Raw genomic sequence first — 25,537 nt, 5'->3', positions numbered from 1 at the left:
ACATGCCTGTGGTAGTCCTGAGACTCAGAGGGACATTCCTGAGGCTTGTAACACAATTCTTATATATATAATATATAATTACATTATATATATATAAATATAATATATAAAATATATATAATTTTTTTTTTTAAGCTGTCATCAATGGAAAGCAACTTGGCCCGGGAAGAAGGAAGGGTACTGGCAAACATGTTTGATTTCCTAACCAAAGAACTGCTGAGGCTGCAAGAAGAACGGAAGATCCACGCTTTTGTCATGCTGGCTGAGAGGACCAGGCGGATGCGGGAAGCAGAGGAGAGTGGGCGCCGACAGTTGGAAGAGAAGCAGCGGCAGGAGGAAGATGAGATTTTCAGACAGGCAAGAGAATGAGACAGGTGGAATTGCGGGCAGCTTGTGGGAAGGTTTAGCTGGAAGGGAAGTGCTTCAGATTTCAGTAAGGTGGAAGCTATGGGGAGGGCTTAGTGAAGAGGAAGTGATTGTATCCTAAAGAGTCATCTGCACTCAGGTAAGGATGATCTGAGCACCCCTGCAGAGAGATCTGACAAGCATTCGGTTACATGTCTTGAATGGATGTAAGTTTCCAAAGTTCCACAAACACTTCCAAAGAGCAGATGAACCTACATCATCTTTAGGGTTAATGTTTTGTCAGAACTTGGTCTGTCCAGCAGAACTGCTATGGGCTCTGCCAGGAAAAATGCCTTTAAGGAAGATTTTGGAATAGCTTTGTCGCCCAAAGTGGGCTGTAATAACAAAGGGTGCCATAAGATTGTTTTGAAACAATAATGAATAACTGTGATGTCCAGAAATTAGCCCTGAGATTATCCTATCCCATAAGTACTGTGTAGTCCTGTTCCTATTCCCTAGCTCCTGACTGCATGAAGCAGTCAAAACAAATGAGTGGGATCCTAATTGTCTGAACCAATAATTTTCAAACTTGATGGGACAAAATTAATACCAGGAATTAATTAAAATTAATAGCAGTCTGAAATTAGGATTGTTTCTCTTTTAATTTTAGCTTTTTCTATTTTCTGGTTCTTGAAGTGGCAAGCAAGGAAGGTCAAAATGCAATCAGTTTCAGCCCTTCAAACTAGCAGAGGGAAAAGCCTCATTTCTAAAATCTTTAGTCTACATCCATTGTAAGGAAACCAATAATCTTACCTTGTTACTCACATATCTTACTCTGTCTCGGTGGAAGCTTCTCCTTCAGGATTTGCTTGAATGAAAGCTGATTAATTTACTGAAGCCAACACTGGCATTTGTTATTTGGCAGCTGTTCAAGAGCCCATGAAAACTGAAGAGGCGACTGGTGTTGGATTCATAGCAAACCTGCTGCAGAAGTGTATCTGATGATAAGTTTTGCATCTATGGCTGGTTCTTTCCTGCACTTGTTTCTATCTGTTCTCAGGTGGAGTTATTAGAGAAGAATTTTTTATTCAAGTTGTTCTTCCCAGAAATGGCCTGTGAAGCCAAACATGTGACTGGCCTGCCTGAAATTGAGAGGGACTGGTGAAAATCCATTGATTTCATTTCTCTGAAAATCTGGTTCCGTTCTCTTGGCAAGTCAACGGGCAGTAAGAGCACCACTTTGGTATTCTGTTCCAGGTGGTGAAAGTGCACCAGAGCACTGTTGACTCCTACCTGGAAGACATTATCCTGAGCAGCATGGAGAACACGGCTGACGAGCAAGCAAGGGAAGAAGTTCAGAGAATGGCTGAAGAAATCAACGACATTGCTTATGAACTGGAAAGAAGGTATGTTCTTAAAAAGCACATTGGAGGTCACTTACAGCAGTTTAGAACCTACCTAGCTACCTGCATTTGGGGTTACATGTTCAGTCTAAGAGAAAGGAAGGATAGAGCGGTACTGTTCATGACCACCTCATTAGCGTGACTGCTGTATGGGAACCATGCTGTTACTGTCTGGTACATGCATATAAATTCATCAGAGCTTTACTTTTATGCAGCGTGTGCCAGATTCCCTTTGGAAATCACTTGTGGGATCTGTGAATCAGCCTTTTTAGACTCCTCCATGCCAATGTGATGCTGTGACTGAACTTTGAGTGAATCTGGGAACTGCCTAAAGCGATGCCCATTCATGCTGGTCTTTTCATTTATTTACAGTATTACAGAAAAACAGTTTGAAAGAGATGCTAAAGATACAACTGTACAGAAATCTCTCCTTCTGAGGTGGCTGTTCTTTAAGAAAGTGCCAGTTTCCATGGGCTCGGTCATATTCATAGTGCTCCGGGCAGAGTAACTTGTTAAGAACACCATGGTTTTGTGTTTGGCTGGGACATCAAGAATGAATGCTTTTTTAGGACCTGCCAAACCTCTAATTCAATTTCTATGCCCTTTCTTTGGATCTGAGCCATAAAAACCCCAATGGCACAGTGACTCCCCTATGGTACAGCAGCCGTCTGTTTTGTAACTAGATGAATACGACCAGAATGTCAAAATCCTCGAGGAGAATGAAGCATAGATAATGCATGCAGCCCTCAGGCCAGTTGGGAACCCACTGAACACTGGCATGGTAAAGAGCACAGGGATCGGTGCAAAGTCACAAAAGGGAAGAATTCAGCAAACTCAGCAAAGGGCCAAAAAAACTGAATTGTGAGACTCAAATCCTTGGAGCTGAGTGTGTGGGTCTAACTCCATTTGTCATCAGTAAGGGCTGGGCTCCTAAATACCTCAGAGGTTGAGGAGTCTAGGGTGATTTTCTCCCCAGAAATGCTGCTTTTCCAATGCGGTGTTGAAGCCATTGGCAGTGCAGAGAGTAATAGTCACACTGTCATGGCAGTGCATCCATTATTTTGGATAAATAGACTGAGCTGATGATTACTGCCATGACTCACTCGAAAACAGCGATAAAATTTACAAGGAAATTGCATACTTGCAGAGGTAATCTGGAAAGAAAAATGAAATGCTAATATTACTCCCCACATCTGTTCTGTAGTCGAACTCACCTACAGTCAGAAGAGATTGTAGCAGAGCTGGTTTACGCTTTCCTGATCCCAGAGATTGAGAAGATGTCTATGAGAGAAAAAGGTGAGGAGCCAAGTTTTACGCTGTTGCTGAACTGCTTCACCACCCTCGCTCTTGCTCACCACAAGATAAAAATGCAGGTGTCTCAGTTCTCTGAGACGCCCCACAGGTAGAAAGTTGAGCCCTCTGGTCCCTTTTCGCCAGCTTCTCATGATCTTGATGGCCTGAATCAGATTTGATGCAATTTGGTGTGACTGCAACGTAGAACTGTGGAAGTGGAAAAAAGAAAGCATTGTCCATTAGGAAACAAACAGAAAAACAATCTTTAGGGAGCATGGTTGTGAGCTGTCTGTTACGTGGCAATCTGTAGAAGTCTTTAACAAGCAGATTAATTCAACATGTGAAAGGAATATTATATCCTTTCCGATGGTTTTTAGTCCCAACCAATTAAAAGCTAAAACCACAAATAAGGTTTTAAGGTTGACTGTAGTGGCACCATGCTTTAAGGAGATAATCTTGCTGCATTTAAAGCTATTTCTGTTTAGTCAAGATGGAAGAGTATATCTCAAAGTATGGAAGGAAGGGAGGACACCAGAAACCCATGCATTACCTTAATGGTCATGAATAAATGGCTGTTTTTGACTCAGAGTCTTCCACCAACTAGCATGCCCAGAAGGCTTTGACTAAACCAGTCATCCATATAAGGAGGATATAGCTAACAAAGAGCACTTGCATCACTGCTGAGTCTGGAGTGGTCCTTGCCTCATTGTACTTCTCTGACTCAAAAACAAAGGCGCTTGATTTATTCTAATATTTTAAATGAAAACACAAACCTTCCAGATACTCTTTATGATCTGGAAATTGTGCAAACCTCTTTATTCCTGGTTTGTGTGTTTGTCACAACACCAGCAGCTGTTCAGCAGCTGACAGTTCTGTGTAAGCTTAAATCAGCTCCCTTCTCCTTAGCCTTGCTTCTGCACTCCTTCCAAAGCAAGGTGATGTAATTGTGGTCACTGAAGCCTGCAGCATAGGTAATAGAACACACAGATTAGTCTGTGTCACAAAGGAGAACACAAAGAGAAGACCTGGACATGGCTTAGTATTCTGAATGTACCAAGGTACCATCAGTAATGGAAATACAGACTATGCTCAGATGCAACAGCAGCTGGTGGATGAAGCATCTCAGCAATGCTCCCAAGAGCTCCTTCAAACATAGTCAAGCAAAGTTTGGCACAGAAGCCTTCGCAAAAGATTCAGTACCAAACATGTACTTTAATGTATAGGCTCTGCCATAGATCTCCTTCACAGCGAGACCTTCAGGGAAGCGGAATTGGTAACTATTCTTTGTGAATCCAAAGGAAATATTATCAAAGAGCAACATTAGATCTCATGAGCACACTGGTATATTGCATTTCTGTGGAAGCTTTTAAAGCTTTTCCCATTGTGAGCCAGCTTATTCATTATGAAACTGTGTTTTATTGACCCAGCACGTTCCTGAGCACACACATTCCTTGAAACTATCAGGGAGTGATCTGAGAGCACTGTTGTGTGGCCTGCCAGAGGAGCGAGTCTTTTTGTGTAAGAGATCTGAGGGCTTCCAAGTTCAGACTGTGCCTACACTTCAGCTCTCCCTTAAGCATCTCTATTTTGCCATTAAGTAGACTCTTCTCCTCTCCTTGCCCCCTTTCTCTCCCATTCCTATGCATAAAAGCAGGAATTATCCAGAGCTGGCTCATCCTGGGACGACTCTGCACATCACTTCTGAACCCTCCCTCAAAGGTCAATGTGCTCATGGGAAAGAAAAACTGCTTTTAAAAAGAGAAAACTCAGCCAACAGTTTTAAACCTCCTTCTTGTAGATGGAGGAAGGGACTGCAGCAACACCAGGAGAGTACTCCCCATATAGCACATGCAGTTCATGCACGTGCAACTGAAGCCAAAGTGCCTTGGACAGAGGAAGCTCTGCTGGGAATTGAGAGCTGGCTGGTGAGGGTTCGCTTACCAGACCCAGGCTAGATCCATTGTATTTGCTGTCAGCAAAATGGACCTGGAATATGGATAAACATAAACAGGCTGGGTTAGTAATGCAGAGCAATGAGGGCTGTCTGAATGGCAACAGACCAAAACAAGAAGCCTCGGGCTTCTGCAGGGAAACAGCATGATAGCAATGACCTCTCACTGCTTGGACATTCCCCTTGTCCTCCTATAAGCACACAGGATTTCATTCCCATGATTGTTTATCAGTGTCTGAAGTCTAGAGACAGAAAGAGAGAACAAAGAATAGCAAAGAGAGATGAATGGTAGGGTCAGTGATTTAGCTTGGGTAAAGCCTTCCCAGCCCACCTCTTGGAAATATGCACAAAGAACATTACTGAGTTAACAGTTCTCGAGCAAAGAGCAATTCTACAGGTGCAGAAGGGAGAAGATGGAATGGGTGGCTTAATGAATCCATCTCCATGTCTCTTTGAACTCTCTCAATGCAGACAATCATAACACAAAGAGCAGGTTTCAGCTCCACTCTTCTAGAAGCCTGCTGCAATTGACAGACACCGGAGGAGAAGCTAATTTAAAGCCCGCTAACACACGCGGTTGTGCCCTGAGCTGGAAAGGGTGGGCACAGGCTGCGCTTTCCACTGGTGGGGGAGCTCATCTTTCAAGGGAGATGCAGAGTTGGGTGCTGCTATTGGGTGACAGTAGAACACTTTCACCAAAGTTATTGGGGTGGGATGTTTTCCCCTAGATGAGCTCTTGCAGAGCTCCAGAAGGGCTATGAGCTGCCCCTCCCATCTCCCCCACTGACAACCCCATGCTGCACATTCCCAAGGAAAAGCCTTTCTTACCTCTTTTCCTGTGCAGTGAGGCGGTCCCAAAGAAAACACATCTACGCTGCTCATCACATCATCCATGGGAGCGTGGAAGAGTTATTGGCTGATCCAGCATGGCACCAGGAGACCTCTGCCAGCAACACCAGAGGAGCTCCTCCTGCTGAGACAGCCAGCGCTGCTGTGGGCAGGACAGCCAATGGACAGACTGCAGCTGACAGCTCTCACTCTGCCCCAAGTCACACAGGAAGCATGTAAACCTCAGCGCGAAGAAAGCCCATAGGAGCCAGCAGTGAGCCCTGCTGATGGACCAGACAAGGATGGCATGGCCTCCTAGAGATATAAACACAGTGAGTTCCCCTTCCCCTCAGTGATCTGAGCTCAGGGCATAGGGAAGGAGATAGAAGCACATTACATTTACTTTTTCTAAGGCATCCAGAGTGCAACATTCATTATTGGTCCCTTCAACCACCCACCAGCTATGCTGCCCTAGAACCAAACAACAGTGTGACACTCCCAGTCCAGCCCCTGCACCCAACTACCACTGGACCTCATTAGCTGATTTTTCTCTTCTAATTATTAGAGAAACTCAAGTGAGAGACCACTGTTGATATTCTTGTTTGTATTCCTGGTGCAGGCCAACAGTGATCTGCACCTGAGCTATTGATGGAGCTTCCTTGTATCGATAACAAGGAATCACAAAATACTCCAGCAGTGGGATGTATTGAGGTGAGCCCCTAAGCACAGCTGTTCTCAAGCACACCCCACTGCTTGACTTAAGGGAGTAAAGCAGAGAGCAGGTGGTTGTATCAACACCACCACTAACTGGCATTGCAGTCGAATGCAACTCCCCTTTGATGAGCTGCTAATGATGCCAGACTTTGCACCATCTTTTCATGTCATGCACTTAGGAAAGGCACCTTTGACCTCAGCAGAGTGGCTTCTACCAGCCAGGCAGCCTATGTCACTAACAACCAGAACTGGGCGTTGTGCTTTTTCTCACCCTGATAGACACCACTTCTATATGGTACCTTATTTCTTAGGACAGCATTACTCACTCTGCCCTTCGTCTCTGAAAAGGATGCAGGAAGAATGTTGGCGCGTCCTGTTGTGCAGGCAGGGGGTGCTGAGGCTCAGGATGCCAGCAGGCTGCAGGCTCATACACAGTGCATCCGAGCAGGGAGCTGTCAGCTCTCCAGCACTCACCTGTCAAAACTCCCCAGGTCTCCAGGTTTAGCATCTCAAAAGTACATTTACACCAATCTCAACATCAAACTCAGGCACAGCCATGACCAAACACCTCAAATGCTTACTTACCATCCCACTAGTTATAACTTACTCAGCAGGTAACAGTAATAGCTCTTGGTGCCAACTGTATAGTTGGAATAATACAAGTGTATAGTTGTAATTACAGGGTAAATGAATAGCCAGAGAAATCTAAGAAGAGACTCACCAGCGCTGAGGCCTTCAGTTGTGATGGATGCTCACCAATGTTGAGACTCACAACAAAAACTCCACACAAAAGCAACCTCCAAAAAGAGATGCCACCTCAGTGGTGGTCAGCCCTTAAATGGGATCTAGAAGTGGAATCAAGCTCCACCCCTTCTGGTAGCACAGCTGAATTACCTTCACCTGTGCTCCCACAGCTGACCCATCACTTGCCTCAGATGGTTAATCAGAGGTTCAGGCTGTGATCAACAGTTTCCTTTACACCAATGCATTAGGCTGAAATCTGTGTACTTCCAGCACCGTGGAAGTATTTCATGGACTGAAGGAGATAAGCAGCAGATAGAAGAGAGATAGAAAAGCAAATGGAGTACCCCTGTAGTCCACTGAGCTGCTTATGAGGACTGGAGAGGGGACACTGCCACACCACAATGCCATTTCCAGGCTGAAGGGGAGGCTGGCAGCCTCTGTAATGCTGCAGAGTCTGGCAGGAGTCAAGGCTGGGTGATGGGTTTTGGTGAGGATGCAGTGAGGATGAGTGTGGCAGGGCTTAGGGACTGGGGGAAATCCCCATTGGAAACAAAGGTAACAAAGATAGAAACAGAAAACGAAATCACAGAGTGTGGGAGGAGAGTCTGTGCGGAGCATTGGCTCCTTCGCCTCAGGCCACCTTGGACAAATTTAGCCTGGTTGAAAGAGGGGATAACACGAATCACAAGATCCGGTGTAATAAGAGAGACATGGAAAACCTGATGCAGCTCAACAGGAGAACAGGAAGAGCAAGCCAACGCAGCGCTCCCTGTGCTTCTGAGATTTCACGTGGAAATAAACGTCCTGTGTGGCATGTCGTCCAATCTGTTGTGGTTACACGGACCAGAAGCATTCCAACAGGTGTGGGAATGGACATGGGGAGCAGTGTCCCTACCTGCCCCAGGGATGCAGCTCAGCACGGCAGCCAGGAGCAGGGGATGTGGGCGCTGTGTGCAGGCTGAGTTAAACGTGCTGTGGTATTTGGTGAGATCTAAAGGACTCCATCAGGGCAAAGCCCTCCTCTCCACGTGACATTGCACTGCATGGCTACTGGAGGCCACGGCAAGGTGTCTGTGGGAAACTGCTTCAGTCACCACACGTGGGGCTGCAGAATGTGCTTTGGAGGAAGAAAATGAGCACAGTGAGAGGGAACTGAGCTCATAAATCAGTAGCACAGGAACGCACCATTCCTTCCTCGCAGCAACCAGAACAGCCCTGGGAGGAGCCGCATCTGAAGCAAACACAGCAGATGCCTCCAGGGCTGCAGCAATACAGCGCAGGCACCTGGATGATGGCGGTTTCCTCCTGGGAGGAGCCTGGCAGTGCCATGCAGCTCTTCTGCATCCCGATGGGGCCTGGATGGACCACTGCACACAGGCTCCGCAGGGGCAGTGAGAGTGGCTGGCAATTGGCCTCTTTGGAGTGACAGAACGAAGGCAGATGGCCTCAGGTCTTCCCTGCGGCCTTGGCTCTCGGCAGGAAGGGGTGAGGAAATCCTTTCTCAGTAAGTACAGTTCCAACCAGCAGAAAGGCCTGTTGGTGGGGTAACATGAAGGCAGCACACCTTTCCCAGTTACTTACTGACATCGAGCCCACAATCCTCTGTCTCTCCCGCCTCCTTTAATAGCAGCACAGCCATCACGCAAGCAGCTGCACTCCTGCTCTCCGAGCAGCACTCTGTGCTCTGGCCTCACACAGGTGCTCAGGCTCTGTTGCTTTGCTGGGCTCAGCTCAGCCCTCGCAGCTGCAGGGTCATAAAACTCCAGGTACCATCCTCACACACTGAAGGCTTTGCAGGGCTCAGATGCGGCTATTACTGACTCAGCCGCCTCCTGGAAGTGTTCCTTCCAGAACCTGGGAGGAGAGGCTGCTCTGGTTCCTGCTCCAACAGCATCATTCCCTCTCCCTTTTCTCCACCTCCTGCAGCCTGCTCCAGTCCACTTCTTTCAGCGCAGCCCCATATGTCAGAGCCCCATCCTTTGTGTAGGGCTCAGACAGCCCTTCCATCCTCTCCAGCAGCCGCCTCTGTGCACTCATCCTGGTACCCTCATGTCAGTGCTGGGCACAGGGCCGTCCATCCCTTTCCTTGGGGAGAGGCCAGCAGTGTGCAGTGCTGCAAACCATGCTGAGCAATGGCAGCTGCACAGCACAGACCCGCTGCTGTTGCTCCTGGTGACAGCGCCTGCAGTGAGCATGAGCAGCGCCAGTGCTCTGAATACAGATGCAGCAATACTGAGCCGTGCTCCGATGTGACTCCTAAAGGACAAGCACCCACCCTGCTGCCCTCCCATGCACCCGCTCGGCAAGCAGCATCTGCTTGTTCACTGTTTCACCTCTGCAGCGTTTGAGAAGCAGCCGCTCCCACCAGCACTATGAGGCTGTGTTTGCTTCTCTCTCCCTGAGCTGCCTCAGGGCTCATCCTAAGAATGAAATCTCTTGGTTTTTTTCCCTCCTCTCTATGCGTCAGCAACAGCATCTGTAGGTACAGAAAGCCAACCATATCCTGGGCTGCATCCAAAGCAGCATGGCCAGGAGATCAACAGGGTTGATCTTGCCCCTCTGCTCTGTGCTGGTGAGGCCTCACCTGGAGTGCTGCATCCAGATGTGGAGTCCACGATACAGGAGAGATGTGCACCCGTTGGAGTGCGTCCAGAGGAGGGCCATAGAAATGGTCCAAGAGATGGAACACCTCTCCTGTGAGGACAGGCTGAGAGCTGGGGCTGTTCAGCCTGGAGAAGAGAAGGCTCTGGGGAAACACAGCCGCCCCACGGGGCTCCACATCAGCCCGTGTATGGGCAGCACCCCGAGCCTGACCGCAGAGCTGCCACCCCTCACATCCCCAAACAAAGCCAGAGGAGCCGCCGTGCAATATAAACTTGTTTTTATTGAAGCAGCAGTCACATGACCTCGCATCGAGCCTTTAGGATAAGCAACAGGATGGATTTGGCCAGGTCAGCCAGCCCGAAAAAAAGAAAAAAAAGAAAAAAAAAGAAAAAAAAAAAAAAAAAAGGAATTTTTATTCTTTTTTTTTTTTAAATTCTTTATTCTTTTTAATTTATTTATTCCTTTTGCGCTAATAGACATGTCATGTTTAATACACACATTATCCAGTACCGGAAACCCAACTGAGAGATAGCGAGGTGCTGATTTGCTGGAGGAACGGTCCACTGGACAAATGTTACAAATCACCACCAAAGAACGTTACTGATGGGACCAAATGAGGAAGGAAGAAAGGAAGGAAGGAAGGAAGGATGAGCGCAGTACCCAAAGCCAGCGGATGGACACAGGTCGGTACCAGTTTAGTATCTATAGGTGGACAGGAAAGGAAGAATCGCTTGGTTTGCAATTTGAGATCTCGTGTCCCAGGGTTCCTCTCTCCATCAAATCAAACGTCATCAGAGACAAGCTGGCACCTCTTGGAGAAGTATCGCGGAGTAACACAGCTCATTGAAGAAAACATGCTTATTTCTCATAATTTATTTCTCATGATTTATTGATTTTTTTAATTTTTTTTTTTTCTTTTTTCTATTTTTATCGTTCATTATTCTTACAAAGATTCACGTCCACCTATTCTCGCGGAGCGGAACAAGGTGTGGGGCTGAGGAACAAAAGGGGCAGAGAAGGAGAAGGAGGAAGAGGAAGAGGAGGATGAGGAAGGCAGGGGGGCAGGACTTTGAAATAAAGACCACACACTTGGGAGTTTTCAATTCCATTTCCAGGCTAACCTACTTTTTATTTAATGCAAATTACAGTACCAGGTAACTATTTCCGAACCGAGTCACACAGAACAAAACGTATTTACAAGGGGGAACGGGGCGGGGAGGGGGGGGGGGGGGAATAATAAAACATTAAGCATTACTTTCCACAAAAAGAAAAAAAATAAAATAAAAAGAAAAAAAACAGAAAAAAAAAACCCAAAAAGTTTATATTTCAAATGAAAAATAAAAATAAAATCAGTCACAGAGGCATTCAAGTAGTAATAATGTTATACAGGTTTTTGCTTTTCCTTTAAATCAAGACAGATTTGCACAAGTGTATGCAATAGTTCGTATACAACCCACAGTCCTTAATATATATATATATATATTTTAGATTCGTTTTTAAGATGGAAGCGGTTCACACTGATCGGTGTGTACAGGCCCGAGTGATCCATCAGCAACACATTAATGAACGCAAATTTTACAGGCAAGCAAATTATATATATATAAATATATTTTATATATATATATATATGTACGTATATATATATATATATATTAAAAATAAATTGAGAAAGACCAACACAAGGAAGCTACTTTTCTCAAGCTAACCCCTTAGGTACTGTTTTCCTTTCTGGTCGTTTTGCTGTTATTGCAGGGTGGCAAAACGGAACGGAACTAGGAACAAAAACTAAGAGCCCTGTGGGAAGGAGCTGGGACCCAGGCACCTCTCCCCGACTCACAAAGGCAGACCTGGAGCAGGGGCCCGTCTGCTTTATGGAGAGGGGACCAATGAGCCAGGGGGTTGGATTTGCTCAGCAGTGGCATGGCACAGGTAACCTGCCACTGCTGTAGGCAAAGCTTTGCTTGTCATCAACCGGAGAAAGTGAGCAGGGATCTGCCATCAGCCAATTTTCTTTTGCCATTCGTTTTGGTTTTGTTTTTCCCACTAGTAAGGTAGGTAAGTTAATTAACATTAAGAACAGCAGGGTCTGAATCGGGTGCCCAGAGGGGACCCCGATCACCACTGGCTCCATCTCAGAGACCTACGCGTTGCCAAGAGGACAGATGGAGACCACACGCTGTCAAAACCGAGCCCCAGGTGGAGGGAAGAGGGTAACAGCAACGTGACGTCACTGACCTTTTGTGTCACCAGAAAAAGTGCAGCCTCTGCTTCACCGGAATGAATGCAAGATGCTCCAAAACAAAACAGCAACCTTTGGTTTGGTACAGGGTGAAGTGCTTTCCCATTCAAGACAACCTCAGGTGGAACACTAACCGGGTAGTCAACACAAGCGGACTAAATTGTAGAAACAAGGCCTTCGTGCTGGGTGCAAGAACTCAAGAGTCATGTTCAACTTGCCATCTTAAGAAACCAAAAGTGACTGTGGGGAGGGGATGCGGTGAGGAGCCCCCTGCTCTGAGAGCCCCCGCAGGGCCCAGCAACAACAGCGAGGTCAAATCACCGATGTCGGCAGAGGGCCCTTCACCCACGATGGTGGGGGCATCCATCAATGATGGCAGAGGATCCACCATTGATGGCGGGGGGAGGGGGAAGACGAGCAAAGCCAAGCTCGGCCGCCAGCCATGGAGCTGCTGAGGGCGAGCGAGTGGAGAATGAAACCGGTCACTGCTAGAGGGGAGGAGGGCAGGGGGAACCGGGGACATCCAGAGCACAGCCATGGCTCGGGTGAGATGGGGTGGCCAGGAGGGTTTCCTTTCGTTCCGCTCGGGATCAGGTACCACCCAAACCTGCCAGCACTCCGAATCAAAAGCGGGGAGCGGAGATGTGGTTGTGTGGGGGATGTTGTTAATACAGGAGGGGGGGAGGGGGGAAAGAAAAATAAAATAAAGTAAAAAAAACAACAAAAAAAAAGGGGAAATAAAATTCAACAAATCATGGAAGCGAAGGCACTCCAAACTATATAGATACACTATACATCGCTAGAGTTATTGTTACAATAATACAGGCCGGTACCTACTGTACAGAGTTAAAACTATATGGCTTTAAAAAGCTCGTCTACATTTTGTCTGATTATTAAACAGAATCACTGCCCTGAACGGTAACTTTTTGCTCATTAATAACAGTTCCTGGGTCCACATATTTACATACAAAACAATAAAACTCAGGATTTAAAAACAACCAAAAATAATCATGTACAAGCTTGAATTTGGTGAGGAGCTTCGTGATTTCCTTTATTTTATTTTTCCTTTAACTTTTCCTGCGTATTTTTTTGTGTTTTCTTTTTTTTTGTGTTTTTTTCTTCTTATTTACAAAAAAAGAAAGAAAAAAAAGAAGGTAATTCAAAGCCGTGGATGTGATAACCGTATAAAAGAGTCGCTGATCCTGCCATGATCCTTGGGACAAAAAGAAATGAATCAACAAACCAAACTCCTCAGGCCGGGGAGCCCCGACCCCCGGCTGACAGCCACACAGCGCACACAGACACGGCACAGGACGGGAGCAACACTTGTCACTCTGCTCCGCCAGGCTTCAATGGAAGGAGAAAAAGAAGGAGAAGAACCAAAAAAGAGATGAAAGAAAGAAAAAGAAAAGCCACATTTCTTGGAACGAGCAGCGATTTTTTGTTCTCAATCATCTATATCAGCCTCTGAGCAGCGGCGCCTACAGGCGATGGCCCGGCGCTCTTGTCCTGCAGCAGATCCACACTGCGCCCTGCTCTGCGGGTCTCCTGCACTACTTGGATGGCTGAGCCTCTGCTGAGCCCCTGCACTTACCTGCGTGAGCCGCGTTCCGTCCTTAGGACGCTCTCAGCCCTTTGAACTGCGTCACGCGGGGAGGATATAGAAAGCCTTCAGCTCTGAAGAGGCCGCGTGCCTTCCTCTACAATCAGCCACAATTTAGGGACGGCCACTGCAAAGCACAGAAATGCTTTTTCCCCCCCGATGGTCAACTGATGTGGGGCATAACGTAAGGGCTTAATGGTTTCAGGGTGGGCATTTGCTCCTCCCTCCTCCGAACCCATGGTTATCGGGTAGGACAGGGAGGGCAGGGCTCAAAGAAGAGCTTCCCAAGAACCCCACACAAACGGGGTGAAACACAGAGTGAAGGCCGTGAGCAGAGCCCCGCAGCCACCAGGTTTGCTGGAGCTGCTCCCAGGCCACACAAAGGGCCGAACGCTGCCCCAAACCAACAGCCCATCTCAAGCCCTCGGGTCAGACAGGGCTGGTAAGCACCGAGGCGGCTCCTAAGGAGCACAAGGCAAGGGGGGCTCCTCTGCCTGTCTTCCCGGGGATATTGCTTGGGATGGGCCAGAGGTGGGACTGTGAGCCACTCGCCCTCATGGGGGGGAAATGCGCAGCCTGGGCTACAACAAGCACCCGCCTCACTCTTCGGTCAGACTGCTGCGAGATTGTAGAGAAAATAAAATAAAACAGTGTCGTCTCTATGTATACATGTATATATTTATATAATATATATACACACACACTCATATGTAGCCAGCTTTCCTACAAGTCAGCAGGTACAATTACTGTTTGATAGCACTCTGATGTGTAGTTTATTAATATTCTACCCATGTAAAAACAGAATGGCAACGTGGCAACGCGCATCAATAAATAGAGATCAAAAAAGCAAAGAGGTTAAAAAGATGAGATTTAAATACAGACTCTAGCCGTGGATTTAAAATCAGAGCTACCGTAGAATGTGGCATCCTGCGAGTTAAAGCTGCGGTTAAAAAATATTACAAAATAAACCAGTAGAAGACTGTTACAGTTCACATTATAAATCCCGGTGTCCTTTTCCTGTACAGCTCAGGACAGGGAAGCCTATTCCAATTGGGACTGGACCGATCGCTCAGGCGGCGGCACCTCTCAGCCTCCAACACAACCGCTCGCCTCCACCTGTGTGTGTATTATACTATATAGAGCTGTGCCAGGGGCTCCTCTCGGAAGGAAGCTGCAGGACTCTTCATCACTAGCACTGATTTGTGAAAGGAAAGTCTGCCACTAGCAGCTCAAGCCTTAAGACACACGTAAGCCTCCCCCCTCCCCCAGGCAGCCTATGTCCTACCATGCCAGCCAGGGCAGCTGTCAGTCGGGGCGTGGATTCGCTGGCACCGAACTGCTGAGCTCTGCTGAATGACCCCTGCTAAGCTCCCGACCAAATTCAAGCTGTGCACTACATCAAAGTCCGAAACTTCACTTAAAAAGAAAATAAAAAAAGAGGTTAAAAAAAAAAAAAAAAAACAAACCCAAAAAAACAAAAAACAAACAAACAAAAAAAAGAACTTCAGCAGAGAATGAGGTTTGGGGGTTCGTTTTTTGTTTTGTTTTGTTTTGCTTTTCCTTTCTTTCCGTTGTGGGAGAGGGCATGAGGCAAAGAGTCCTGGTTCTGAAGTACACAACAGCAAACTTCCAACATGAAGAGATTGTTGAGGGGAGAGACACCGGTGTGTTGTATTGCTCCGCGTTCCCTCCTCCCCCCCACCTAAGTCCCTGCCCCGGACACCCTGCAGAGTGAGATACAATGAAACTGGTTCGTATTTATAGGTATTTTACAAGGTTAAATAAGAACAGCAATAATAATAATAAAAAATTGAACACTAAAATGAACAGGTTGGTTGGTTGCTTGCTTTTTTTTTTTTTTTTTCCTCTTTTTAATTTTCTTTCCAAATGTGACCAGTGTTGCTGAGCAAGACTCAAATTACTGGTGATTTTCCTGTGCAGCTGGCTGCTTGGTACCGGTTCAGGTGGAGTTGGAGGCTGATGCTGTAGCTACACTATTGGTCTGAACTCGTTCTCCTGCATTAACATCTGCAAATGACAGGTGAGGGAAGGAAAGAAAGAAAGAACAACCAGCATTACCTCCAGAATACAGACATTTGCAACAACAGCCGTGACATATCCCGCACAGGGAAAACCCCAAATCCCACCACCGTGCTGCTACTGAGGCAGGATGCCCTCCTTGGGTGTATAAAGAGCTATTTGGTCTGGGCAGAGCTGGGCTTTGAGTGGGACCACACCATCTCAGCACACTAACACCCAGCTGTGTTCAGCTCCTGGTGGGACCACATTGCCCCAACAAACTGGGGCAGGCCTTCAATAGGGCAGGAAAAGCAGCAAAGCAAGAGCCAAGATGCTAATAAACATCTGAACATACTGAGAATGATAGAACAGTATGATGGCCAAATAACCACACACAGTTGGTGCTCTCCACGGAAAAAGCAAAAGCTTTCTGAATATTAGAAGAACTGGGAGGGGGAAAAAATGCACTGACTTCATGTGGAGCCGTCCTATGCAGGATGTGATCAGCACAGCCACAAAAAGGGAAAGAGGACAAAAGGTGAAACAGGGAATACTTGACAGCAAATACACGAGCAGGGAAAGATATTCAGTGAGGTTTCCTAAAGAGAGCATTGTGCATTCCTCTCACTGAATTTAAGGTTAGTCACACAGCTATCAATACTGCAACAGGAAAAAAGTGACTTTTATCTCAGTACAGAAGAGGGCAGAGTGGGAAATCAGGGCATTTGGAAGACAAGGAAAAGAGCTCACAGAGGACAGAGCACATTTACCAACTGATGAAGGTCAGCATGACCAGCAGAAATGACAGGAGAAAATACAAGTGGGGGTGGTGGGGTGCAGCAATGCTTCTCCAGCAGAGAAACACTCCAACCTGACCACAGTTAGAAGTGCAGCCACAAGCAAAAGGCGATGGGGTGAATGAGAGTTCAGAAATGGAGTGCACCGGTTGAGGGACAAATAAAGTAACACACAGATATGATGGCAACAAGAAAAGGCAATCAAACCAGCACCAGCATCCAGGAATGAAAAGGACAAAGGAGAGAGGGTGTGATGCTTGTATGGAAAGGAATGTGTAGGAAGAAAGGGAAATCCTTCTGTGCACACAGGATGATAACACTATGCTGGGAAAGTTTCCCATTCCCTTTCCCCCCATACCGAAGTGACCCACACTAGGATATCCCATCTAGGTGGGGAACTGCTGTCAAGGAGCAGCTCCCAGACCACACGTGCTTGCAAACTAATGATGACCAAGGAAAAGTGAAGTGGAAACTGACTCTCAGCTTCTTGCTGAGTCACGCCTCCAACTGTGCCTGATGTGCAGGTAGAGATAAACCCCAGCTAATACAACATCTGTGCCTGATGCAAACGGTCCAGCTGGAACCTGTAATGTTGGCAGAGGATTTCTCTGTGCAAAAACAAAAAGTGTGTGTGTTTCATTTGGTGAAAGAAAATGTGTTTTTTGATCTCCCACTCCTAAAGACAGCAGAGGCTGAAACCATTATTACACTGCTACTGAGCAGAGATAAAGAAGAAAGAAGGGGATGGAGCTACTTCATGTAACACGTAACACATGTTCCTCTTATCATCACGCTAATGGGGGAGTTTCTGAGAAATACATCCAGCATAGGGTCATAAAGAAATGGTGATGCAGCCCTGGATCATTGACATGGGGCTTTTCAGTACACTGTGTAACAGCCCACCCAAGCTGGGACAAAGCACAGGCTGCTAAGGGGCTGCACTGACTCAGAACCTGCAAGAAAATGCAGCACTGTGACTCTGCAACCTGTTGTGAATGTAGTGTTTGGGGAGCAGAGTAGCGCTTGCTCCAGCATCTCTCTGCTGGAGTGCTGGAAAAAGAGCACAACCAGAGCATGAGGGTTTCTGGGCATTCAGTTACTCCTCGTCACCAGGAGAAGAAAACCTACACCTTCAGCAACACCACTAAACTGCAGAAAATCTGCTTTGCTGGTTGTGCTGCTGTGGAAGCTGTGCTAGGGACCGAAGCTACGAGCTGGTACACAGCTCTCTAGGGGCAGGTGAGTGTAGCAGCCTGTGGCTTGAGGTTAGGGCATGCCCTGCTGTAACCCACCCGCCTGACACCTCTGTGTGCAGCAAGGAAACCACAGCACGGTTTAAGTGGCAGCCACTTCTGAACTTCTTATAAGCAGAGGGAAAAAGTAATCAATATATTCTCTGCCAGTTCAGCTGCTGCCCTTGAGGAATACCTCTTACTTTCTAAGAGGGTACGTGGTGCTCCCCAGAAACATCTCAGAAAGGAAAAACTGGGCTGCGGTTCAAAGACAGAGCCACCAACTCAGTCTGAGAAAACCCATTAACACTAATGACAGCATTAGCTGGCTGGATTTGAGCACTGACAGACAAAGAGAGAAACAGAAGTGCAAAGGGTGCAGGAGTCCACACAAGGCAACAGAGGAGAGGAGTGCAAGGATGAGAAGGGATTGTTTGTCCTGCAGTGTCTACTGAAGGCGAAATGCTGGGCTCAGTGCAGAACTTCTAAGACTGACATGTACGAGTTGCTCTCCTGTAGCTGCCGTGGATGCATGAAAACTGCCTGCCCCTCTTCTAAGAAAGCAGAGCTGTCCACAATTCTTACAATGGAAATATCATACTTGCACTAAATCTTACTTACTGTAGTACTGTGGCCTTTTCAACCACCCCACACTGGCAGGTGACACTAGCTCTAATCTGTTTTATTGCTGAAAGTTCAGGCACACCATCTCATTTGGGATTACACGGGATCAGCACAGCAGGATGCCTAAGACGACAACCCCAGCATCCCAGCTGGCACAGCTCCCTGCAGATGGCAATTACACCCTTCCCATCCTAGCACTGCTAACAAAGGGGTAGCTGCTGCTGCTGGCTAAGCCAGGAAGAAAAATGCTGTCACACGAACAGGTAAACTGCTCAGCTTGGTGTGGCTACACGGCTGTGAACTGTCTTCCTCCTATGGACTGATCAAGTCAGCATCCATGCGTACAAAGCCACACAGCTCCTTTTATCAATCACCAGTGTGATTCACAGAAAGCCAGCACACCATTTCCAGCAGGGCCAATCACTTTCAACTCCTTTTTCCTTTTTGTGCCACAGAAGTCATAGGGGATTTCTCAAACTTGATGTGAGTTTGTTCTCTTCCCTGCTCAAAACAGTTTCTGAACCTGCACTGTTTATTCGCACAGGTTCACATTTTGCCTGTCAGGCTGCCCTGGGTCAGGTGGGAGAAGTGCTTCCATGTTGCTTTAGCAGCTATGAACTTACTGCTGCGGAATATACAAGGGGAAAGGGGACACTTTCAATCAGAGGTGTTTGCTTGGTGAGGCATCAGCATGCAAAGCAAAACAGATTAACACAACCTCATACGGGACTGAATCATAAAACTGTAATTCTGTTGAAATTCCCAAGGCCTGCTGAGAGCCCCACGTGAGCAAGGAACTACAAAACAGCTGTGCAGCAGAAACACAACACTGCATGTTGCTCAATCCTTACTGAATTACACAGCCTCTGTCCAAGCTGCAAGGTTGTTTTCTGGTGAACTAAGAGTAGGATGTGCTGTCCCAGCTGTGAGTACTGCTTGTGAACAGGAGGCTTACACATGTTGACATCAATAAGGTAATCGTTATTTTTTCTCTTTCCTTTTAGTGCATTTCACATTTCAGGCACTTCTAGGATTCAGGCTAATACATTTTCCCCCTTCTGTGTACTGGAGTGGAAGTACTGGGTGAAAACAGTTGTTCTTAAGCCAGTTCACCCCACAAGACTGCTGCATCTTAGCAAAGAGAGCAGCTCCTCAGAAAGGTATTAAATGACACTTAGCGAAGGGATTTTTCAGGACTTTAAAGTCAAATTCCCTGTCTGTACTTTGTAGTTCTTCCATCCATTTTACTACTTTATCTGTTTTTTTTTCTCACTTATTGAGCAACAGATGCACACAGAAGGGAAACCGAGAACATGACTATTTGCAAAACACTGCCAAGTGTACGAAACAAAAATACTAAATCCTAAAAGAGCAAATCTGCTTTCTCCTAAGTTCAAACCACATCAATTATACAGGCTCTATCTTTTACCAGCTGATGCCACGTTTTTAGAGAGAAGCCTGATCTTCCAATTCGGCTCCAGTTGTCTAAAAGGGACCATGAAAATGCTTTCTGTACAGCAGTGGCTGGACCGAGCACATCAAGACTGAAGAAACTGGAACATCAACCTGCAGACATTTTCCTGCATGACTGAGTAAGCACCCTGCACCTCAAAAGCAGGTCCCTGCCCCTTCTCAAGTGGACCTGACATGTTCAAGAGACACACATGCAAGCACACCCATCTTGCAGCCTGCCTCGGGTTGCACAAGCGCAGTGAGCTTGGCCTGCTGGCATGCTGACTCAGGGCTGACGCAGTGCCACGTGTGAATCACCGCTGCCACATCCGGCAGCACCTGGGATTTGCTTTGGGAGTCTCCCAACTGATATTACTCAGCTTTTTAGGTTTCGCTGGAAACATAATGTGAACTGGAGTGGCTGCAGACCAACAGTGAGCTTGTAAAGGGGTTCTGACAGAAACGTGAGAGTGAGACAGAACAAAGAAAGTTGCTCAGTGCTGGCCAAAACTCAGAGTGCACAAAGGTAACACGGGTGAACTCAGTAAGAAGCAACTGCAGCTACAGAGAAGAGGCGGTGAGCAAGGTGACCCAACTCCCTACCCCAACTTTTGTAAGCTTCTGCCTCTCCCATGGGGAAAATCCTCTCCATCCATGCTCTGCAGAGACCATGACTACTAAGCTAACCACTCCTTCTCCTCCTAGGCATTGTGCTCAAAGTCAGTACTAACTTTGGAGAGGCTGAACGCTCACAGTTCAGGTGCAAAACAATCCACAATAAAATAAACATGTTTTAAAAAACATAAATAAAAAACAGAGGAGATAACTATTCTTTCACAGTGAAAGCCTGGGCAAGAGGCATCAACAAATGTATCGGTGGCCCAGGTTAGGATGTGGGTTAGCAACCACAGGTAGCATCCAGTGACCATGAGCAGAGACCGAGCAGAAGGCAGGGCTGGAGAAGCCTGTCCTTTCCTTCCTGCTCACCCTGGGCCTCCACAGGGAATGGTGCCATGGAGCAGGGCAGGCAGGCGGGCGCACGTTCTCACCTGAGGCTGCTGTAGCGTTTGTAGGGGTTGAAGCAGCTGCTTGGTTCCGAGCATGAGCAGGGATGAGGATCGAAGCCAGAGATGGGTTACTTGACAGTTCTGGAGGGGAGGTGGAACAAACAGTTAGCTTGTCATTCAGAAAGAGCCCCGCATGCAGCGCAGCTCCTTGGGTTGTCCCGTAACAGGTAAACCGGGGGCAAACGTGTGCCCTTCACAGCCAAAGGCCACACTGTGCTTCTCCTCTTGGCTGACCAGCAGGGGGAAACCACAGCAATATTCAACAAGGCCATCCCTGTAGCAAGGCTGACAGGACTACAAGGCTGGTACCAGCATCAGGGAATTACTTCCTAGAGAAAGACAGTGGGTTGTCAGTTAGCAAACAACTGGTCAAGCCTGTTGCTTATCAAAAGCCTGATGCTGTATTGCCTTTTGAGAACTGGAAGGATTCCCTTCACAAACCCACTGGCAATCAATATGAATGCTGATAGCAGTCATGCTGCTTGGGGCACTGGCTCAGCAATGAGTAGATGTCACAGTGGCTCCAAGAGCTCCAGGGGTTCAGTTCTTTGGCTCGCTCAAGCTGTATTTCACAAGGACCTGGAAACCCAAGACCCAATTTTAAGGCAATCTCTTTGAACGTGGTCAAGAAGAGGTGCCATCTCCTCTAAAAAGTACAAGGACAGGCAAAGGGAATGGGATTGCTGGGTAATTTAAATGGACAACAAAATGACACAGCCATTAATCAAGGAAAAAATAGCCATGGCTTTTAGGCTCCAAATCTAATATAGCTTCAGCGTGTATCAGGACATGAAATAGGCATCTTAAAACCATTGCCGTGGGAGGGTGAAGGGCAGCACTCTGCCAACAACTCACAATTTTCTGACAGCCTCCCAGGAGAACTGACTGCCTCACAGAAGGCGGAATGGAGCCAAGACAAGACAGGTCCTGTCTGCCTCAGCATCAGGAGTGACTGTCTCTTGAGAAAGCAACATCCGGTGGGAAGGATGTGAACAGTCACCTCATACAGGGATGACTTATGACTTCTGGGGGTGCAAGGGCTTCTGTAAGCAGTCTTACATTAATGGAGTTTGTTTCTAAGAAACCATTTCTCTTCCTTAACACAAGCTTTAAATTTAGGGCCTAAAAGGACCAGTGGTCTAGTTAATGATTTTTTCCCCTTTAAGTTCATTTTCTGCTAGGAAGGGAAGATGCAGACAACTCTCACTTGTTCATAAGCCTCTTATTAATGCATATCTTGATACTGTATTTAAGCACTTATGAATACAAGTTCCAGTCTGGAACCAATCAGAAATTGCTGCATTACCTGTGACCTATCAAATCTATCCACTATAATGTTACATTCTGGACCTGGTCTATCCATAAAGCTTCAATAATCAATACAAGCATATAAATACAAATCCTCAAACTTATATGGGAATAATGCAGAATCCACATATTCGTAATATCGTTCAGAATTCAAATGCCTCCTTTTGATGGAAAAATAAAGTGAAGAAACATGAATCCTATGAATCAAAGCTGACCACAGGTGACAAACCTAGACTTTAATCCTGTACTGGCTATCAGCTGCCCTGTGGAAGAAAATCCTGCTACTTTAATATCTTCTCCAAAGCTGTTTCTCAAACCTGTTATTACAAGGAATCTGCCATTCTCTTCATTACTTTTTAAAGTTTCTGTTGCCCACGCATTCTTTCCTGTTCATCACTGGCAGTAGTAAGGGACTGCTGCCCTAAGAGAAGCAGTGATAAGGTGTCAAGGGAACTGAATGCCATTTGCTACCTTTTGGTGCTAAGCAGTGCCTCAAGGATGCAACTATCCTCTGACAGCATCTCTGCAGCCAGAATCCTACGGCCAAACAGCCAGCTGACCCGGCAGAAAAATACTGCTGCAATGGCACTTCAGACACAGGCTGATTCCTCTTATACTTTCTTCTAGTGCTGCCAGAACGTGTCCTTTCACAGCACCGGCTATGGTGAGCATCCTGCTTTTTGCTGTTGTTGTTGCACAAATGTTTCTCTGAAGCTCCCTGAAGGAATGTGCGGAGACAACAAGGCTGGGATTGCTCACTGCTACAAAAACCTCGTGCTGTCTTAACTGGTATGAAGCCTCTTAAGTTCAGCATGCTTCAAGTGCCTTGGTACTACACTTAAGAGAAGAAGCGTGCCAATTCAGACGACAATATCAACGCAAATGGAACTTATTTGGCTGGAGTTTAACAATAACTTTGCTTCAGGATTTGGATTTTTGTTCTGCTGTACCTTTGTGGCTGTCATATCTGTGAGAATGAGGCATGTCAATGCAGAACAAAAGGTCTGAGCTGTGGTACTGACAGTCTGTCCTCAGTGACAATCTATGGACAAGCTGTGGAACTGTAGCATGGTTATCTAAATCAAACCTGCAGTTCAGGGTTGCGGTAATTTCAACCAGTACTGCTGCAAGAAGGTATTGTGATCAAGGTAATGCAGATAAAGATTTCAATATCATTATGTGAACAGAGCAGTGATACCAAATAATTTATGGGAGCCAATTCTGGTTCACGTTAGCTGGGGAAACAGCTCTCCTCCTGATCAAATCTTGACACCTACAACCACTCTGCATCTCCAATAAGGAACTACAATAAAAATATCCAGTTGTACCAGAACACCTGATTATCTTCATTCCCCAAACACAATAAAATGCCTTGCACTGGGAAATGATGATACTGAGAGCTCCGAGCTGTTTAATATTTCAGCGCTCCAAGAATGCCTCGGAGGAATTAGTTTTGTACCATTGACTTAGTCACAGTAACAAACTTTCTGTGTAACAAGCTTATAGAGCAGTTTCTCTTCAGAGCAGAAGAGTGCTGGAATCAACACAGGTTTCTTACTCCTCTTTCTGTACCTCATCACTGAGCATACCCTAAACAGAAATATCATTTCTAGGTGACACTAGGTCACACAAAGGATTTCTGGACACGCTGAGACTGAGCCTGGACAGAAATCAAGTCTTCCTTTAAAATTAGTTTTATTTTTAAAGAAAAGACAAAAACCCTTTTTATAATTAAAGGTCACAAGTCATTTTTTTTTTTCTGATTGAAAAACTCCAGGCATAAAAGCGCTTGTCATCAAAGAGCAATGACTGCTGCTTTTAAGTGCTGAATCACAGCAGTCTTCAATGGCCAACTAATATGGGCAGATAGCAACATTTGTGACCCAGCAGAATCACTGAGAAGCTCTAAGAAGTTTAGTAAATGGCAATCACTTTACAGGATGTTTGAAAAATTCATCTTCTAAGAGGAAAAACAAAATGCTTTCAGTGCTTTCTGTCTTGCAGGTCTAAGAGTCACTGAACTGCAGCACTGGCTACTACAGATGCTTCGTTGGCCATGATCATTTTTTTTTAAGTCCTAATTAGCACATATTATTTGTTCTTATACTAAGAAAAATAGAGACAAGACAGTAAGAATGATCAGATAAAGCTCTCTTAACAGCTCTCATCTCTACAGTAGGCATGCACACTCCCCAGAACCACTGCTGGCAGCCAAAGACCACGATCTTTATCTGCCATATACACTCCATGCTTTCTCCTAGACCACTGCCTATGTCAGCAGATTTGGTATGATGCCTATGTTCTTTCTGAAAATCAATTCAGTACAGTAACCACCAGATCCATATTGTTATTTCTAACAGCTTTGTTTTCAAGCCCTCTCCACCTCCTACTCCATGGGTTTCGGTCAACTGGCCATAGCCAAATAAAACACTTCCTTTAAGATTTAATACTGTCTGTTGAAAACAAATGTCATACAAAACAAAAGGATATCTTTCACTGCTTTCAGAATTACCAGAGATGACACGAGTTATCAACATATCTGATTTCTAAAGTCCTGATCTGTTTCCCAAATGTGATTTCTGCTTTGGATTAGTCACTCTGATGGGGCCACTGATGACAACACATTGCCACAGGAGCAGCAGAAGCTCTTTGTGTATCCTCAGGTCATAAGTAGTAATGCTGCTAGACAGGACCTATTACTGCACATTTATTAACAAAAGTCTTAAAAGCACTTTATTTGCTTATTCTTCAAATTCTGTGGGGTTTTTTTTGGTTTTTTTTTGTTGGTTTTTGGATATTTTTTGGCTTGTGAGAAGCAACAAGGCTCATTTGGAAATGTATTAATGGCCAACCTCTCTCCTGCACTCTCTTTCTAGACGCTAACACTGGCACCTGTCAGTGACAGAAAACTGCTTTTTTGAATCTTAAACACTTCTTCTCCCTGGAAGCAATTTCTCCTGCCATTCCCAAGAGTCACCGTGAGAGCACATCCAACTCTCTAGGATGGCAAAGGAGGGGTTTACTTGAGGATTAAATTACTCAGCAGTTTCCACACTGCCTGGGGGAAACCAGGGACAAATTCCCAACACGTGTATTTATTTTTTCTCTAAGGATTTTTTAAAAGTACTTAGTGCAGATCTTTCCAATCCTTTTTTAAACCCTTGTTTTCATGTAGTAGATTTACGTTCTGCAAGGCAGCCATTCAGAACAAGTTCATTGCTCGGGCACATTTCAGCAGATGGACATCACATGCACTCATTTCTGATTTACTGAGTTAGTATGATACCAGATAAACTCTACAGTACATAAAACCT

At 46.0% G+C, this 25,537-nt stretch overlaps 2 protein-coding genes across 10 annotated transcripts in view; one reads left to right on the top strand and one right to left on the bottom strand.

Annotated features, from left to right (window-relative positions):
* CFAP91 (cilia and flagella associated protein 91) overlaps positions 1-8,102 on the top strand; it is a 28,927-nt gene extending 20,825 nt beyond the window's left edge. For 2 of the 4 annotated variants that reach the window (XM_032447349.2, XM_085524694.1), the window contains 4 exons: positions 136-357; positions 1,603-1,751; positions 2,953-3,044; positions 5,837-8,102. In XM_032447349.2, coding sequence (XP_032303240.2) covers positions 136-357; positions 1,603-1,751; positions 2,953-3,044; positions 5,837-6,060 — 687 coding nt within the window. In that variant the 3' untranslated portion in view covers positions 6,061-8,102. The remainder of the gene's footprint in view (positions 1-135; positions 358-1,602; positions 1,752-2,952; positions 3,045-5,836) is intronic. The other 2 variants (XM_085524708.1, XM_085524700.1) reach the window with 2 other exon arrangements.
* A 2,876-nt stretch (positions 8,103-10,978) lies between these two features.
* Positions 10,979-25,537, bottom strand: part of GSK3B (glycogen synthase kinase 3 beta) — a 121,033-nt gene continuing 106,474 nt past the window's right edge. For 4 of the 6 annotated variants that reach the window (XM_015874838.3, XM_015874814.3, XM_085524753.1 and 1 more), the window contains 2 exons: positions 20,898-20,996; positions 10,979-15,752 (listed from right to left, as the gene is read on the bottom strand). In XM_015874838.3, the coding sequence (XP_015730324.1) occupies positions 15,685-15,752; positions 20,898-20,996 (167 nt within the window). In that variant the 3' untranslated portion in view covers positions 10,979-15,684. Of the gene's footprint in view, positions 15,753-20,897; positions 20,997-21,098; positions 21,245-25,537 lie in introns of those variants that run through there. The other 2 variants (XM_085524764.1, XM_085524770.1) reach the window with 2 other exon arrangements.

This window comes from Coturnix japonica, chromosome 1 (assembly GCF_054131305.1).
Source record: "Coturnix japonica strain WE chromosome 1, WE-NBRP24, whole genome shotgun sequence".
Lineage (NCBI taxonomy): Eukaryota > Metazoa > Chordata > Aves > Galliformes > Phasianidae > Coturnix > Coturnix japonica.
The sequence above is the reverse complement of the archived record's forward strand: the minus strand, read 5'-3'. Positions and strand labels throughout refer to the sequence as shown.